General features: G+C 44.9%; 1 protein-coding gene across 1 annotated transcript in view; it reads right to left on the bottom strand.

Moving 5' to 3' along the window:
- The window catches only part of Znf704 (zinc finger protein 704), a 200,323-nt gene that overhangs the window by 135,037 nt on the left and 45,315 nt on the right, over nucleotides 1-19,971 (bottom strand). The window contains exon 2 of the mRNA XM_076563795.1: nucleotides 13,150-13,388. Coding sequence (XP_076419910.1) covers nucleotides 13,150-13,388 — 239 coding nt within the window. The remainder of the gene's footprint in view (nucleotides 1-13,149; nucleotides 13,389-19,971) is intronic.

Raw genomic sequence — 19,971 nt, forward strand, 5'->3', positions numbered from 1 at the left:
AGTTTAGTTAGCTACAATGGTCAGCTCGGCTTTGTGTATCTTTTATTCTCAGAGTAGCTGAGATACAGAAAACCTAATCACTAATGAGAATAACTTCTTTCTATCCACTACGCAGAGACACTGACCATACATACTAATTTAGTAATGCTAGGAGCAAATGGCAAGGGAACAGGTGAATATTTGTAAAGGCTTCTGCTGTGTGTGTGTGTGTGTGTGTGTGTGTGTGTGTGTGTGTGTGTGTATGCATGTGAGAGTGTGGTGTGCCTGCAGTGTGCACACACCTGTATACGCATGTGGAGGGCAGGGGAAGCTGTCAGGTGTCCTTTCCCACTCTCCATCTTACTCCCTTTAGATGGGACCTCTCAGGGACCCTGATGCTGGCTGGCAGGCAGCAGGCACGGTGATCTTCCTATCCCCCTCCCCTACAGAGCGGGATCACAGATCAGTGCATGTGCATCCTCTGTTTGGCCAGCGCCCAGATTCAAGCTCAGGTGACCACGCTTGCAGGACACGTGTTCTCCCTCCCTGAGCCACCTCCCCTTTGCTTCTCTTTCATCTTTTTGCAAAGAATCAAGCCCAAACCATTTTTGCTCCCCAGTCTGAAAAGAAAGAGACCAGGTGTGCCGCTGGCTTTAGACTCAAGCACTCTGAGAAAGGAGACCCGGTAGTTACCTGGAGCATTGACAGGCACAGCTGAGATTGTTCCCAGGGGTCAAGGCGTGGGGAGTGCCTTGCCCCAAGGATTTAGGTGTGTGTGGGATGACACAAAGTCGGATTCCTTAAGACCAAAAGGCAGCAGGGCTCTACAGCAGACCTTTCTCACCCACCGGTTCTGTTCCTAAGTGATTTCCTCTCAGAGGCAGACACACTCTTCACGTGATCTCAGTCTTTGAAATGACGTCCCTCTGCAGCTGCAAGTGGATTTTTTACATCGTGAATTTTATTTTGTGTTAGTGTACGAAAAGCAGGGCAGGAGTTATTAACCGAGTATGAGCAAATTCGAGGTTTGGCACTTTGGTGCTGAATTGCAAATGCATTCTTTTCAGATGTGTGGCAGTGCCTCCCTTCAGCTCCAGATCTGTTATTTGGGAACTTGACACAAGCTGGAGTCATCTGGGAAGAGGGAACCTCAATGAAGGGAATGCCTCCATCAGTCAGTCAGTGTGCAGGTCAGCGAAGCAGCTTCTGGATGAGTGACTGACGTGGGAGAGTCCAGCTCACTGGGTGGTACCATCCTCCGGCAGACGGTTCGGGGTTATAAAAGAAAGCCGGCCGGACAGGCAATGGAGAGCAAGTGAGTAAACAGCCCTCTCTATGACTTCTGCCTCAGCTCCTACCTCCAGGTTCCTACCCTGCTTGAGTTCCTACCTTGGTTTCCCTCAGTGACAGATGTGAAAGCCAAATAAACCCCTCCCTCCCTTTTGGTCATGGTATGGCATCACAGCAATGGAAAGCAAAGTAGGACAAATTTCCAGGTGTGAATTTTCAGGCTGCCACATGGGCAGGGATGTGGAAACACAACTGCACTGCTGGGTAGGAACAAACCAAAAAGAAAACTTGTAAGCCTAAAGATGGGCACGTGGGAGAACAGGTTCTTAAGTAGTTTGCAACAGGTGGGGATGCCATCTATCATGGTTAAGAGGCACCAGGTGGCTACAAGCTCCACCGAGGCCTGCCTGTCCTGACAGATGTGAGGAGCTGGCTAACACTCTCGGCCTTGACATCATTAACACTACCTGCCTGTGAAACTATACCGCATTTATGGCGAACTGAGGTGACATCTTGAGAGCCATGGAGTTAATGTGCTTACCACCTGAGGCCAGAAAGAACATCCATTCAAAAGCAGGGCACCATTCCCGGCCTGTACGATCCAGTCTGTTTTATTCAGCAGCCTCAGAAGAACTCAGTTAAATGTGACAGCACTCCGAACCATTAAAGATTTCTTATCCCGGTGCAGGAAACCCCAAATAAGAAAGATACAAGTTTCTACCTAGATTTGATGGACACTCACAGTCTGCAAACAAAGCCACACTTCCTATATTTTAAATACAATAGCAAAATGGATGCAGGAAAAAGCATATGACTTACAAGCTGTGTTTTCTTAGAAAGGAGCAGAAGAATCCACCAAGTCTATTATGGGATGGATTTTATCTGAGCAGGGGTAATTTAGGAAAGATGACGTCACGAACTCCATTCAAGACGCAAATGTTTACCAAACACAGTTAAAACGCATCCCAAGTGGAAAGGAACAATCAGTATCTTCTCATTAGATGGAGGCATGCATGTGAAACTCACATCACGACCGGCCAAAATATGAATATGGAGTTCTGAACGGGCTGGTATTTAAACAAAATACTTTACAGTAGCCAGCATCTCTAAGTGCAAGTTCTTACATTACCACTTGACTATTTAAAGTAGTCTGCACACTGTTCTCTGTAAACAGACTTACTGCCCAGGCTGTGGTAAGAAACATCACTAAATCGTGTTTTTGCTAAGGGCCCCTGAAACCCCACATATCTTTCTCTAAACCTTGTTCCCACCACCCACATCTACTTTCTTCTGGATCGCTCCTGGGTTACCTATTGTTTTGATTAGCATCACCAACCACTTTCTCCAATTAGATGCCTGGGCTAGAATTCCTAGTCATTCTGAGCTCCACGACCCTCCAGTGTCCTCCCCATCAGCTCCATTCCTGTTCCATGCAGTCTGCACCTTACGCGCCTGGGTTCTCTTTCGATTAAGGTTTCATAATTCTCCCAGATTAAAAAAAAAATTAAATGACTTATTTTCATTTTAGGTGCACTGGTGTTTTGCCTGCGTGTCTTTGTATGAGGGTGTCAGATCCCCTGGAACTGGAGTTATAGTTATGAGCTACCATGTGGGTGCTGGGAATTGAACCCGGGTCCTCTGGAAAAACAGCCAATGCTCTTATCCACTGAGCCGTCTCTCTAGCCCTCTTTCAAGTTTCTAGAGGTGTTTCTTAACTATTCTTTTGCTTTTAGTGTCCATCTTTCCCACCTTCTCATCCCTACAGGATATCAGAGCGCTTTTCTACGATGCCAATCAAAGGACTTCACCTAAATAGTTATCACTACCTAAAGATAAAAATCAAGTTCTCTAAGTATCCCACATTAACCTTAATTCTCAAACTTTATCCCTTAATTCCCCAACCAGGATACTAGACGAAAGGGAGGGAGGAGCTAATATTTAAAGGCTGCAGTAACTAACAGTGGAGCCAGGAACCAAAGGAAACCCTTGAACTCGGGGGTCCTTAAGAAAATGTATTTATTGCATTTCCCAGTTTTAGAGTCATATGCACTGTCTAACTTTTCTTACTGCTGTATAACAGGAAGAAAAAGCATAAACAGATGCCTGGTGTGGTGCCTTGACCTAGCCTAAAGCATGTGTGCTTCTGTAAAGGTCACTACCGTGGGGGCAATGGGATCCAGCAGTAACGAAAGACGTTCTCTCAAACACTAGAGATGAAGCTGGTTTCATGTTTTTAAAAAACTGGAATTGGGATGACGTCTGCTTACCATCTGACTCAGACGGAATTCAAACAGCTTCATAACAATTACACAAAGTATCACCTGTCAGGGGCCACACCAGAATCTGCCGAAGACTTCCAACTAAGGCTACTGAGTTCCAACCACTCGAAGTGAACTGAGTGTTCTTCACCCAGACACTCCTCCCCCAGCCCTCACGCTCTGATACTGAGAGAGAGAATTCCACTCCTATCAGCGTAGGTGAGACATTTTCTTCGTGTGTGTTGGAGTAGAAGAAGTGAAAAGAGAGATGCTGGTGGATCGGGAATAAGCAGGAATTCAGGATGAAACGGCAAATTAACCCACCCCTCCCTTTCAGGCTCTGCGGCTGCCTCGGTCATCGCCAGCCACACACGGCATTGATCACTTGGAAGGTACCTGGGCCGAGCTGCCACATACGGTAGTACATAGGGCAAATTCTGAAGCTACAACATGCCAAAAGGAATGTAAAACACCTTGAATAACTTCATCACGTGTTGAAAAACCACTTGGGGTGTGTTGGGTTAAATTTAGTACTTATTTCGGCTAATCTTTTTCCTGTTCATATGTGGTGAAAACAAGTTGTGAGCGTGTATGTGTGGCTCCCATTCTATTTCTTTTGGACAGTGCTACTTGAGCACTGTAGAAACTGAACCCAGGGCAAACATTATACCACTGAGCCATATCCCTGGTCCTTCAAGTATAATTCTTAGAACAAAGCAAAACCAAAACCCAGAATATATTGTTTATCACCTGCCTTTTAACAATAAAAAACAGTACAAAATTCCTGCTGCCAGGCCATGTAGGAAGTGGAGGTAAAAGAATCCAACTACTAGTATCACCCGACTATTCAAGTTTTGAACTTGAGTAAGGAGAAAACAAATGTTGCATAAATTTCCCTGTGAACCAGTTCTGCAGATGAAGACGATATTTATGGCACCACGGAGGATGTGATGCTTTCCCGGGTGCCGAGGGGTATTTCCCTGTTGCGTCAGTACAACAAGGACCACCCGCCCCAGGGCTTCTGGTCCACCAGAGGTTTGGATAGTTTCCCCATTTACCACCAGAGACATTTCCATGGAAGGGTTTGCCAGTTACACAGGGCATTTTGGAAGTGATGTGATGCCTGCAAATCTCTCGAGTTCTGCCTCCTCACAATTTTGCTTCCTAACTACCCAGTTTGATCCAGAGAGAGGAGCCTAATGTTCTACATTCAAAATGCAGTTCTCCACAGGTGGCATATTCTAATTCGGTGGTGATCTGTACTCATAAATAATGGCTGTAGTGCACAGTCACTGGAAAATGGTGGCTTTAATAAGTTATATTTAAAATGAGCACAGGAACAGTGTAGTGTTCTTTTTAAAAACACATCCACCCATATCTACCTGCTCTCCCTCCCTCCCCACACATGAAATTTGTAAGGCAATTTGGTCACAAGACACAGGCTTTCTTAAGTTACCAATACAGAAAATGAAGGCCACATCACCGGCATTGCTGTTGGTTAAAGAGAGGGAGTGTTCGCTATCTGGGAGGTTTCTCTGTCTCACCAGCTTCCTTGACATTGCTGGTGAGCAGAGGGCAGCAGATCTACATTTGAATCTCAGAGATCATCCTGAGCATCTGGCAGGAAGAGATAGCTGTATTTTAAATAACAATCAGAAACCACAGCAATCTCCTCAATGAAATTTTGCTCCTGAGTAAGGACAGGGCGTGAATGACTTCCCTCTCCAGTGTGGTTTCAGATCTTGAGTCTTTCCTGGAAGGTTCTGACTCAGTGGGTGACGGAAGACTCTAGAAAGCATAATTGTCCTAGCTAATCTTGATCTGCTGGTTGGCTTAAGCATCCTAATCCCAGCTCAGTGGGACAGATGTGTACAGATCCCACACAGCACTTTGGCTGTGTAGCAGACAGAGGCAACGGTTACTCGCTGACTTGAATTTCTGAAACTGTAGACAAGCAGGGTGGGGAGGAAGGAGTTTCCTGAAAAAGATATTTGTTCTAATTATAGAGATGGGGTCAGTGTCCCTAGACAGCTACAAGTCACCCAGCATTAGTGTGAGTACATTATATTCTCCCAATATATGTATAGTTTTTAAAGAAAATGTGCTTAAAACATTTTAAAATGTTAAAGCGACCTTTCTCAGTGGTCTCATATTAGCTACAGAGTTGGCAACCTGGCAAATTCCTAATGTGTGTATGAAACATTAAATATTTCCCGCAGGAACTGGTGGTCTTGATGGAGATTCAGACGCAGAAGACAGCAATTCTGAAGTCAGGTATGGTGGCTCACATCTGTTACTCGGGTCCTGGGGAGGCTGTGCTGACAGAACCGGTACAGGCTTAAGGCTAGCCTGGGCTACAGAGTAAGACCCTATCTCAAATAACAAATAAATGACAGAAACTGTGCTTTATCTCATTTACTTCCAAACTTACTACAGGAGACCTTGCTGTAAGGGACACTGGAAGAATGCTAGAAAGAGCAGCCAACTGCCTCTGGGTTTTTCCCTGTGACACAGAACATGGTTGATGGAGTAGGTTACCGCCTAACTTTGAACTCAAAGGAGAACAAGAAGCAGGATGGGCTGGCATGTGCCTTTAATCCCACCCCCACCCCCACCCCCCAGGCAGAAGCAGGAGGATCTCCTGGTCCACATAATGAGACCCTTTCTCAAAGTACACGCATGCGCGCGCGCACACACACACACACACACACACACACACACACACACACACGACCACTTGTCAAATGCTGAACTAGATCTTTAAAGGCTAACAAGTTTCTGAAGATCTCTTAAAACTACATGGTTTTCAGCCTGGCATCTAAGAAGATGATTCCGTTTTATCCAGCAAGCGACAAACAGCTGGCTTCAGAACACCACAGAACAATCAGCACCACGATACTTTTGTTTTCTTCCGACGGCGAACTAATCATCGTCATATGATAAAGTGCTGCCCTTAGGTCTAGGAATATTGGGGTTAATTTTTCCTCTTTTCCCTTTTATAACTGGTTTGGTAATAGAGTGCTTTGGTGTTAGGGTTATAATTAGATATTATCACTCTGAATAAGCAAATTGTAATTGCTGCTTGGGTGAAATCCAACAAATTTAACCATCAGTACCTTGGAAAAGGCAATGTCTGGCAAAAACAGAACAAACATCATGCTCTAGATCAGTGGTTCGAGACCCCTTGGGGGATTGAATGACCCTTTCACAGGGGTCACCTATCAGATATTTATATTACGATTCATAACAGTGGCAAAATTACAGTTATGAAGTAGCAACGAAAATGATTTTATGGTTGGGGTCACCACAGTGTGAGGAACTGATGTACAGGGTTGCAACATTAGGAGGGTTGAGAACCACTGGTCTAGATGATCAAACAGTGTCTGCCTAACTGCTGGATTTGTTTAGAGGTTAGGCAGGGAGCTAGTGTTAGTATGTACCAAGATCGTCCACTTATTTTATGGCATCACAGTTGACAAGGACAATGAATTATTAAAATCTCCCATAAACACTGGTGACAATGATTAAAAAAAAAAAATCCCCGTGGGGCCAGAAACTCCCATGTCGTTTTTTGCAGGGTCTCCTGTGTGTTGCCTGACATTCCTGTGTCTTCCCACTCATTTATGAAGTGGGAATTACAATGCCTCACCGTGGCATCTCTCATTTGAATGCCTGGTGGCTGGATTTGCTCCTGGGTCTGTGGACTACCTTACACGCCTCTCTCACATTAGATGCCCCAAAGCCCAATCGTGGATGCTCACCCTGCTCACCCCGCTGTCTTCTTTTCTGACCTGCTGCTTCTCCAGCCTCCCCCGGCCCCTGGGAATGAACTGGTAGTTTCAAAACAGAACATGAAAGCCGTCCCTGTCGAGGCAGCCAGGTTGTTCTCTGTGTCTCACACCGAGCGGCAGCCCCCCTTCTACCTCCAGCTGGAGCTCAGCTGCCGGCTTCTTCATCCGGACCCTCCACTTCAGTCCTAACTCCCAGGACACCGTCCTGTGCTAATGCAGTGCCATCCCGAATGGTCTTCCTGTGTCCGTTCCTGTCCCGCTTATCCCACTCTACACAGCCAAAGTGCTCTTCCTAACGAACGCCTAGCACTGCCCTCTAGAAAATCTTTTTGATCACTTAAAAATGTAACGTAACCAATGTAACTCAGTGTGATCTGATTCCTGCCTCTCCGGAGAGCCATCAACCGAGGAGGGATGAAGAAAAGGTGTCGCACCCATGAATGGGGCATCATTTCACATTCAAACTGTAAAGCGCTGCTGTAGCTACAGTGTGGATAAAACCTGGAAACAGGACTAACTGAATTCCTGTCTGTACTCTTAAACCCTATTTCCTTCACCTTTCCTGAAAGAGAATGAAGCTTGTATTTCCTCTTGGAGACACCTTTAAAATATGTAGGGGTTCATACTTAATTAGCTAATTCCTTGTTCTCAATCAACAACTGCTTCTGGCAGAGGCCGAGTCTGGTCTCTTGTAACCAGGCATGTGAGCACACTAAGTGACATGGCTTTAGAGACAATGATCTTCAGAGACTGCCATCTCCTCGGGGAGCATCAACTCCTTCCTGGTGCCTTTGAGTTCAGTCACCATGGCTAAACACGCTTTTCCACCGGCTCTCACTTTCTTAGGTTTAGCTTCATCCACTGAAGGACGTGGATAATGAGAAACACTCCAGTATTTCAATTCTCAAATGTTCCTTATCACTTCCCTCCTAAGAAACACACTTCCTCCTGAAACCAATCAGGCCACACTGGCCAGGCCCCCACAGCAAGGGGCTCTCCTAACATCATCTCTGCCCACTGGAGGTAGCTCAAAAGGGACGCCTTTCCTCTAGTGCCTGAACCAGCAGCCATTACTACTTTTGTTCGTATGAAGCTTGCTTATCTAGCATAAGAAAGGCCGCAAGTGGCCTGCACTGACCGTCCAGGCTGCCAGAGGCCAGCCCCTGCTCCAGCCTGTACTGCAGAGGACACTTAGGACAGTGTTCCAGGCAGGAGAGGCCGCCATGACAAGAGCGATGACTGACTAGGACCAGAGCTGGGCTCCAGAAGCATCTACTGCACTTGCCTAGGTCCCAAGAACCACAAGCTTCTCCGAGCAGAGGTCAGGACACAGCAGAGGCACGGGGCAGTCCTCCTAATGGGCCATGAGGCTGCTGGCACACTTCCAGCCACCCTCCCACTCTCCTGCCCCGCTGGCTCAGCCTCACGCTGTCCTGCTCCCCCACCTCCCCACAAGCATTCCCCCTAATAAATTGCTTGTGTGCTGAATTCTGCCTAGGCTCTTGCTTCTCAGGTGGCCAAGCTGAGCACAGGTGGGGGAATAAACTTTCTGACACCAGCAACCTTCAAACAGGTCTCAGAAAAGCGGCATTTTGTAAAAATTTGTGAAACAGACCACAGGGTTGAAGTTTTTCCTTCTCCATTCTACCCTTCTTTATCCTCAAAGGGGCACTGAAAATGGAAAAGCAGGCTATGAAATGGGGAGATGAAATCAACCACTCTCCTAGCATTCTTTTCTTTACTTGTAAATTCATCCAGTTCTGATGAGAAGGCAGACCGTACTAAACAGTTTCTTGGACTTAGCTATTTACGTGTCCATCTGTCTGTCTGCACCATAGGCTACTGGAGGGGAGCACTTCTCCCATTCATGTTTTAACAAGTTCTAGGTAACTAGCAGCAGGGACTCACTAGATACCTGGTGATGAAGGCAAAACACGAAATCAGACAATTCAACATTGGGCCATAGAGATCAAGGGTGGGCAGGATTCCCAGACCTCCCTAGAGATATGGACAATTAACATACACACCCCGACTGTCTTCATTGTATGAACTCTGGGGAATAAACTTCAAGTTTCCATTCTATAAACTATAGAGAGTTGAAGAACACAGGGAACATTAAACAAGAAACACGACAGGTAATCTTAAGTTGCCCAAGAGCGCTGTAGCCTACATCAGCCACCTGTCTCTAAGGAGTATCCAAAACATTAAGTCTGGAATTAGGAGAATGAGTTGTAGTAAACTGTGTCGAGAGACACACACGTGTGGATTACACATACATAGACATACTAATTACAGGTCATATTTAATGACAGATATATAGACTTCCTTCTTCTAATACACTTCACTACACTCCAGATTTACTCAAACATCAACAGATATTTCTGACAGCTATAATTATATTTCCTTTTAGTAAGCAGAAAGAAAAATTTTGTTCCTTTCTACCGTGTGATTGAAAGTTTCCTTATAACAAAATATCAATCTATTTAGTCAAAAGTTAGCATTTACTAAATAACCTAATGACTGTAAACAAACAGAAGAAAATGTTTGAGAATTACATTATTTTGCATAACTTGATTCCTTCATGACTATTTAATTAAAAAAGCAATTTGTTTCACCAAGTGTTAGCATGTTTATGATGATTACATTTTTGCTGCAACAATGAAAACAAGTGTATTAGTGCAGAGCCCAAACTATGACACTTTAACTAGCACTTCTCATAGCAGATTAATTCATCTAAATTATACCTTGTCAGGGGGGAGTGTTTTTCTACATATTGATGATTTAAAAACCCAATTAATTTTCTCCCTACTGTTTAAAAGCTCACAATAATCCCGGCTTGAGCAGTGTGCTTCTGTGTACATCTAATGGCTGCAGAGAGCGAACATTCTGCAGACCAGCATTGGAAAAGAGAAAAGCGAAAGGCCTTGCCTCCTCTCCTTTTTTTAGAAGGAACTAGAGGTGAAATCACGTTAGAGAACTAATATACAGGGCTGGGATGTGGTTCAGTTGGGAGTGTGCCTGCCTAGCACACACTAGCCTGGGGTTCTATCCCAGCACGGCATAAACTGGGCATGGCGGTCGGCATACACCGACAATCCGCTTAGGAGGGGAAGATACAAGGATCGGAAACTCAAGATTATATTTGGCTATACAGAGAGTCTCAGGACAGCCTGAGCTACATGAGACCTTGTGTAAAACCAAACTAAAGCTATACCCTACAACAACCTATGAGAATATGAAGTAATTAATTCCAGGTCTTTTACTACATATGAAAGATTCCGTGGGAAACGGTGTGTAAGGTAGGTCCTATAGAACTCCAAGTCAGCCCTGACCTCTCAAACACTGTTCTTCTGACAGGCTTGGGAAGAACATAAAAGCACAATTCTTCTCATTTCAAGTTGCTAACAAGTCATTTATCAAATGAGTTAGCCAAACATACATATGAATCAACGTGTCTACCTGCTTCAGGGCCTATGAAACATTTCACAATGAAGCCACAACAAAATCTAATCCTTAATAATTTAATTAAGTATTTTATACAAAAATCATAGAAGAACAAATAATAATAAACAGTTGGACTGAAGTAAGAGATACACAAAATTGGCAATTAGAGGTTACAGAAAACCAAGAGGCCTATAATTTTAGAAAGTCTGGTGATGTGGCAGCTGGATAGAGTAACACATAATTTCCTAGAGAAGATATGCCCTCTGTTTAATACAGAAGACAAAGAAAATGCTAACCACAAGACGTGAGCAGGTGGGAGGGGTCATTCTTTCCTAGCCCACAGGTACTGCTTTCCTCGTGAGCTGTCAGGAATCATGTGACTAACTGCCAGACTTCTCAAGCAATTGCTTACAAAGTTTCATGGTAATCCTTTCTGGCATCAAAATGGAGTACATGTGTTAAAAACAAGCAACCTGCCTTGCAGATAGAGCACCCCCATTCCTTCCTCATCTGGCACGTGCTCACAGACCCTCTGGAAGGGCACTAGGCATTGTTCTAGTCCAGAGACAGAGGATGAACAAAACGATTCCAGGGCATGCAGCTGGGGGTGGGAGTGGGGGAGTGCAGGCTGGGGGGTGAGGCTGGACACAGAATCAGGAAGAGGAATGATAGGTGGGGGCGGGGGCGGGTGTATTGTGTGTGTGTGTGTGTGTGTGTGTGTGTGTGTGTGTGTGTGTGTGTGTGGTATGGTGTGTGTGTGTGTGTGTGTGTGTATGTAGTGTGAGTGTGTGGTGTGGTGTATGGGTTGTGTGTGGTGTGTGTGGTGTATGTGTATGGTATGTATGTATGTGTGGTGTGGTGGTGTGGTGTGGTGTGTGCGTGTGAGTGTGTGTGTGTATGTGTGTGTGCGTGTGTGGTATGGTGTGTGTGTGTGTGTGTGTATGTAGTGTGAGTGTGTGGTGTGGTGTGTGGGTTGTGTGTGGGGGATGTGGTGTATGTGTATGGTGTGTATGTATGTGTGGTGTGGTGGTGTGGTGTGTGCGTGCGTGCGTGCGTGTGTGTGTGTGTGTGTGTGTGTGTGTGTGTATGTAGTGTGCATGTGTGGTGTGGTGTATGGGTTATGTGTGGGGGATGTGGTGTGTGTGGTGTATGTGTATGGTGTGTGGTGTGGTGGTGTGGTGTGTGTGTGTGTGAGTGTGTGTGTGAGTGTGTGTGTGAGTGTGTGTGTGTGTGTGTGTGTGTGTGTGTGTGTGTGTGTTCTACTCTGTTTCCACTCTGCCATATGAATACCCTTTAGTACCACTAGGTAAGAGTTGAAAGAAAGGGAAGAGGGCTGGAGAGATGGCTCAGTGGTTAAGAGCACTGACTGCTTTTCTAGAGGACCCGGGTTCAATTCCCAGCACCCACATGGCAGCTCACAACTGTCTGTAAATCCTAGATCTGACATCTTCATACAGACATACATGCAGGCAAAACACCAATACAAATAAAAATAAATTAATTAATTAATTTAAGAAAGGGAAGAGGGGAAGTGGGGGCGGGGGCCGTGGAGGAGTGGCGGGAGGAGGGACTGTGGTCAGGTGGATGGTGTGAGAGAACGAGAAAAACGAGTTGAAAGAAAATTAGAATGTGACAAACTCTATAAATCTGTCACACAAATGTGTGTGCATGTGTCCCACAGAGTGCGTGTGAACATCAGAACACACCCTGAGTGTTGGTCCTCACGCACACCGTGCTAGCTGCCCATGAACTTGTGGCGTCTCTCAACTGCACTGCAGAAGAACTGGGATTACAGATGTGCACAGCTCTGCATGCAACCGTGCACAGGTTCTAGGGGCTGGAACTCGGGTCCTCACGCTTTCAAGGCAGACACTCTACCCACTGAGCCATTTCCCTCGCTGAGACAAATCTTTAAAAAGACACGCATGACGACATCAACTAGACATCGCTGAACACTTTCACACACGGAAGACTTTGCAGGTCACCAACGGCCTGCATCACAAAGTCACCTTTTTAAAATGGTTTGAATTGTCAAACTTCTCTCATCTCACAGTCCACACAAAGAGGCTAAATTTAACTTACAGAGATAATTTGCCAACCCTCCCCTAGGATCTGAGCACACTTGCCTTCAAATGCCACAACCTTACACAGTGTGTTTTCATTTGTTAATGTTTTTGCATGTACATCTGTCAAAGACCCAGTAACTTTCTTTCTATGACTACAACAGTTTCACCTACGGCAGCTTCCACATCAGTCCTGCTTCACAGGAGAAACAGATAACCTGACGGACAACTCTTGCTAAGTCGGTGGAACAGACAAGACCGAGCCGGCCTGCTCTCCACCCATTTCCTGCAGCAACAGAGAACCAAATGAGGACCAAGCCTTACCTTGCTGGAGGGACATCGATATTAGAGGAAACCACTTTCCGCTTTTGCTCGAGGAGACAAATGGATCGAGTGTTTTCTTTCTCTTGGTCAAGGATCCGGTTGGCTTTTTTGGTGTCCACTGTTTTCATGTCTTCCTCCATGGCCAGTGGGAACATGTGGTGAGACATTTTTTTACTGGAGTCACGTTTCAAGTCCTCTGATTGAAATGTGAAGGTCATTTCTCGCTTGAAACTCCCCACCTGCAAAACACACCACAGAAAGAGACTCTGTGTTACACAGAACATCAGCTCTGCCAGGCTGTAGCCAGGGGGGACTACACTCTCCTTCCGGTTTGCATTAGTTTACTGTTTAACTGGAAGAACACAACACAGAACTAAACAAGCAGTTCGGGGTCAGCCTGGTCTACATGGAGTATTCCAGGAGAGCCAGGGTTACACAGAAAGATCCTGTCTCAAAACAACAGCAACACAAATATCACACACTCAAGAAACTGCTTTCTTTCCAGACATGAAAGCACAAGATCTCCATGCCTTTGCATTTTAAAGCCATTGGCATGCTTAATAGAAGACAGCTAACAGACAAAGGCAATCCCTCTTTGACTATCAATACTGATCTTAGTTTCAGTGAAGACAGTGTAGGACAAATATAAAATCAAAGCTCAGAGAATTAAATCCCATTGTTTCCAATTTTGGAACCATTGGAAAAAAAAGTAAACTAAAGTTAAAGTTTTATAAGGTAATTGCCACTTACAAATCAATTCAGCAGCAAATTAATTCAAGCTTGGAGTACAGCAAGAAGGGTCAGACTCTCCAGCAATCTGGAGTCTTCATTCAATGGAGCGCATTTTAAAATAAGCTCACCAGGAAGACATTTCACAGACACACAAAGCAAGCTGTCCTCTCTCTGAGTTCACTCAGTCTTTACCCAGCCCTGAAATGTGAGCTGTGCTTGCTTGTTTCTATTAAGTTTAGGTAAAAATTGAAAAGACCTTAGTCAAATAGTTCTATTTGCAGAATTGAAAGCCATAAGCAGCACACACAGGAAAATTAAAATGTATTTGATAATAGCAAGAGTCTAGCATTAATCACTACAAACTCCCAGACCAAACGAAACCTCAGGTATATGTGGGCACATGGCAATCACAGGACTTATCCGGACAAGGTAATTTCCAGAACCCATGCCAACAGCCAGAACTCCAAGGGGCTCTGGCCTCCCCTTAGTCTCCCCGTGGTGGAGAGGACAGTGAAGATCCCCATCTGGTGGGCTACACGGCAAATCCACGCCCACTCCACAGGAAAAGGCCAGCCACTGTTGGTCCTACTGGCAACTCCCTAGACCGTCACCACAGATTGCAGAATGACTTAGTGAAGAAGAGCAAGGGGCCGAGGAAACTGGTGTCTGCTTTAAGCCTAACCGTTGTGATGATGCTCACATACGGCAGAGGAGCAAGAGAAAGAACACATTTCCAAAGGTTACAAACGCTCGAAAAAGTTACAGTGAGCAGAGCCCAGGGAGCCTGTGGGGGTCTGACCCAGGTCCTCTAAATTTTGCTGTGGCTGAGTAGACTGGTGTCTTATGGGGTTTCTAACAATGGGAGCAGGGGCTGTCGCTGACTCTTTTGCCTACTTATGGGACATTTTTCCTCCAGCTGGGTCGCCTCATCCAGCCTTGATGTGATGGTATATGCCTGGTCGTATAGTAGCATATTATGTCATGTTTGGTTGATGTCCCTGGGAAGCCTGCTCTTTTCTGAGGGGAGACAGAAGAAGGTGGATCTGGGAGAGGTCGAGGGGGGTGAGAGACTGGAGGGAGGGGAAACTACGGTTGGGATGTAATATATGAGAGGAGAATAAAAAGATCACAGTTGAGAAAGTAAACAAATTACAGAGGTTCTAAATGTCACTAACCAATACTCTACATACATCTTTCTGCCTTGACACGGGGGTGACAGGAAGGTGGTATCGGGCTTCTGCAGTGGCCTGTTCCCAGCCTGTGCTGCAACAAGAGACTTCAGACTCCGGGCAACAAAGAAGAAGTAGAGGCCTTGGTGTGCATGATTATCAACAGTGTTGTCTAAACGCCAAGTACCACATGAATGAAATATTAATGACGTTCAAAGTCAATAGTATTACGTTGAAACACTGATAAGCCATGCCTCTCCCAGGGCCAACTGAACTGACTAAATGGCCCCCATCGAAACTCTGAAGCAGAAGACTGAAGAAATGTGGCTTTTGGCCTCGCAAGTTTAGAGAACTATCTGAGGCGAATAAATACAAGTAGACTAAATTTCCTACAGTAATGATGTAATAACCCTATGCTAGGCTCTTGGCCAAGAATCCATAGTAAAACAGAGAGTAATAATAGTCTACAAAGCAAGCCATCAATCTAAAATGCTCCCTGAACAAAAACTCAACACTTGGTAGTAAGCAGAAATTTCAGAAACAGAGTGAATTCCAGAGGCAAGTGATCCACAGTCCTTGTTTAAAAATGATTAGAAATGATCAAAAGACCAAAAATAACTATAAAAGTAAGAGCTGCTAAATCACAAATAGGAAGAGACACTGTTATCCTAGCTACTGCAAGTGAACACTGATGTGATATTTTGTTTGTGCTCTGACAACTAAAGCTTGCCTGAAGATCAGAGGGTGGAGCTGGCCACCAGTTAACCACAGAGGTCTGGAGGTCTGTACAGACAGGAGACAGGAAGTGATAAGGCGAGGCAGAGACTGGAACTCGGCCCACTTTTGGTCTCAGGAGTTGGAGGGGTAAGAGGTGACTGTGGCTGCTGCTGTCTCTCTGATCTTTCAGCTTTTACCCCGATATCTGACTCCAGGTTTTTATTACTAAGACTAATTAGGATCACGCTTCTGAACACTAACTGGTGCGTCTGATTAGAGAGAAAGAAGCAAAGATAAATCCATTTGTGGGATGTCCAGAAGAGGTAGACCTGCCGTGACAAGGATGGCTGACAGCTGTCTGGGGCCAGGAGTGGACACAGATTTCAAGTGGGGATGAGGGAACTTCATCAAGTGGTGGGAATGCTCTGTAGAGAAACCACAGTGATATCTGCTCAGCGATAAGTTTATTAAAATCCACTGTTTATATTCTACAATAGGATCAGTGTTATGATCAAACTGATTCGAAGGAGCCACAGAGGACCACCAAATGAGCAGTGACTTTGGTGTGGAGGGGATGTACCCAAGAACACCCAGACCAGAAATTTGGAAATTGTGAGGCAAAGTGTAGCCATAAAGTACAGGAGTCTGTTGTGTATATTTTTTAGAGACTTAGCAGTGGCATGATTGTACCCTGCCTTGGTAACCATCTAAAATCCAGTCCCCATTCAAACCAGGCCCCTAAGCCTCCTCGTCTGTGCAAGAAGGCCATTTTTCCGATTCATTCACCTGGAAAGGAACTTTTTGTACCTCATCTGCTCAAACACACATTTTCACAACCCTTGTGTTCCTGGTGATCTGCAAGGTCTTGGCTGTTTCCTTCTTTGAAGTTGATGTCAATTAATTAGGTGACTCAAACATACAAGCCAATATCCTCTCAACGGAAATGACACCATCTGAGAAATCACTATATGCTACGGCTCTAAACAGGCAAATAATTTGACAGATGACAGCTAGAAACAACAGTAACAAAAAAAACAACAGGATCCATGTTGTTGAAGAGAAGAAACAGGTAGACCTCAGCCACCAAGGACAACTCTCCTGGGGAGGGGCGGGGAGGGGCGGGGGCGGGGGCGGGGTGGGGCGGGGACGGGGTGGGGGCGTGTCAGACAAGGATGGGTGGGTGCCATTCTCTGAAGTATCCACAAGGTAGAAACAACAGCTGCTTCTAGAAGGGCCCTAGGTAGCAGGGTTCAGGGGATGTGGTCCCTCAAAAGTATATACCAGCTTATCTTGCTGGAGCCTGAGGTATTTCCCAGGCCTCCTGGTTCACCACCATCTCCATATCTGAATGGATAACTACAGGAAATGCCTAACAACTGTCCAAGTAGCCTTAAAACACTCTCATCCAGGAAAACCTAGAGCTGTCGGGATTTTCAGGTTTTTTTCTTCTCTTCCCCTTTCATCATGCTAGAGCTGGCAACATGGGCAATTCTGATTCCTATAGACTAACACACTCCTGCAGCGGAAACCTGAGGGATGGGCGAGAATTTCCTCGGCAAGAGTTTCACTGACCTGCAAACAGTTTTAAGAAAGCATCCGAGGATGAAGGGAGGAACATACAGGTCAAGCTACCAGGCTGGGAACCCTGTGAGACGGGAGAGATGGGGAAATAGCAAGATGGAAGGGAAGTCGTCTAGGGAAAAGACGGAGCAGAGACTCTGGAACAACTGTCACGCGGATGTTTCAGGACAGCGTTTCCTGCGCAAGAAGGGCTCTTGTGGCTGTTGCACACGCATACAATGGGAGCAAAGGGTAATGGACGGGGCATCCCTAGCCCCGAAATCCAACCCCCCAAACGTTCCAGTTCTCACAAGTTTTTCAGCACTGACATGACATCAGACAGAAACTTGTACACCAGCCAATGTGTTCCAAGTACAAGTTACTATAGGCGTTATATAAAATGCCTTCAGCTATGGACAAACTGTAAATGAGCTCCATGTTTGGACTTGAGACCTGCCTATGATATCTCACTATATATATGCAAATACTCTAAACTCCTGAAAATCTAAGTCTAAAACTCTTCTAGCCCCAAGCCTTTCAGATGAGGGATAACCCATCTGAAGCATTTGATTCAGGGTGCCACATCTTCAAATGTCACTGATGACCCGGAAGAGTAACAAGATGGTCTGGCAAAGGACCTGCTCAGGAGGACCTGGTTCCGATCAGTGGCGAGAACAAGTGCCTCGTGGGCGCCAAGCTGTTTGGGGGCCTGGAAGGGCTTCTTTGAAAGCAGCATCCCGGTTCCTCCAGAGCTAGCCAGATCTACGGTGACCACTGAGCCTGCCCTCTCTTCCATTCCTGTTGTCCTTCCTCTCTCTTCCTCTTCCCACTGTACTACCTCAGGGTGAATAAAACACTTTGTATCTACAATAAACCTTCACATCCAACGGTGTTTTCGGGAAGGCCTGAGCTTATTAGGCAGAGGGAATGCCAGGAGCCATTTGCCACACTGTAACATTTTCAAGTGTTTAAAGTTTCTACAGCATTGAAATGTACTTTCCTTGTCTCCCACATTTCATTGCGTGTTCCCCAGAAAATACATGACTATTAAGATCTCAATTAAAATGCATATGAGGTAAAGCTTCTCATTCTTCCTCAACCCTCTTCACCTTACCCAGCCAGCCCATGCCTCCAGAGAACAGCTTTAAACAACTTACCACAAAACCTCAATTGCCTCCAGTGCGGTAACTGGTAACTACTTGTGTGTCCACATAAACTGCACCAAGAGAGCTGAGGTGTGGGCGCAATTAATTATGCAGACTGACTGACTGGCTAGACAGACTGTCCTGGACATCTCTGCATGAGGAACAGACCCACCATATTTCTGTATTTTGAACATCATATCATTTCATACAATGTCTTTTTTGTTAGTTTCTTCATGGATGTTAAGGTGCTTTTTGATTTATTATTATTATTATTATTAATATTATTATTAAAAGTCATGAGCATCCTTGTGCTTGTGTCTTTATGTGCTTGTCCAAGAATTTTGCAGGAAAAATTTCTGAAGAAAATTGCTGAGTCAAACAAACAACCTGGATTTTAACAGTGAACAAGCATGACCCCCCCCACCCCCCGCCTGCACACAGGGCATCACAGTGTATCCATACACTAATAAAGGTAACACATTTGCTTTCCACCTATTTAGAAACCCATGTAAGCTCCAGCCCACAATGGACACGATTTCTCTGACTTTAATGAACAAAACAGTATGCCCAAAGCCATATACCTCAGGGAACTAAAGACCGCCTGGCCCTCAAGGGCTCATTTATTTCATATATAACAAAGAACACATATACACAAAGAGACATAGACAATTTTTAAGTAATTAGATCATAAGATTTTTACTTTATAAACAAAAAAATAAAAGAATGAAGTAGGCTTTTTTGCTTATGATAGCCATAAAAATTAAGAGAGAATAATTCTCTATGCTTTGGACTGCTTTGCTCTGGTTTGGGTTTGTTTGGTATTTTTGGATACGCTACCATCCCAGGCTAGCCTCCAACTTGCAATGTAGCTAAGGCTGACTTTGAACTTCTCATTTCCCTCCTCCATCTCCCAAGGGCTAGGATTTCAGGTCTGTGCCTCCACACCTCATTTATGTGGTGCTGGGAATCAAACCCAGAGCCTTGAGCATGGCAGGCGAGCACACTACCAACTGAGCTACGGCCCTAGCTCTTCATTATGATTTCTAATGGAGAGGTAAGGAGAACTCTTCAGTATTATTGATAGGAACATACAAAGTATAGAGGGCTGACCTGGAATAATGAAGCAAAATCTCTGGATAAATATAGCAATTCTACATTAGAGGGGAAAAAAGAAACACAAAGATGTGTATCACAGAAATGCTTACAGTATTTTAAAAAGTTATGTAAATATATATCAATACATTATCAGTCAAATATGCACAAATAAATGCATGGAGAGAAATTAATATACTTGCCATCAAAGGGGTATTACAAACGATTTTATGTACTATGGTCTCAGAGAAGAAGAATGTGTATAGGTAAAAGAAGAAATCATTCAGAAAGGGTATTTTAAATGCTAACAAGTGTGTTCATTGGTAACAGATGTATGTATAGACCAAGTTTTCTATCTCGTTGATAATTTTTTAATATCCACATGTATTTTGGTATTTTAAAACTTG

This window comes from Peromyscus maniculatus, chromosome 2 (assembly GCF_049852395.1).
Source record: "Peromyscus maniculatus bairdii isolate BWxNUB_F1_BW_parent chromosome 2, HU_Pman_BW_mat_3.1, whole genome shotgun sequence".
NCBI classification, from domain to species: Eukaryota; Metazoa; Chordata; class Mammalia; order Rodentia; family Cricetidae; genus Peromyscus; species Peromyscus maniculatus.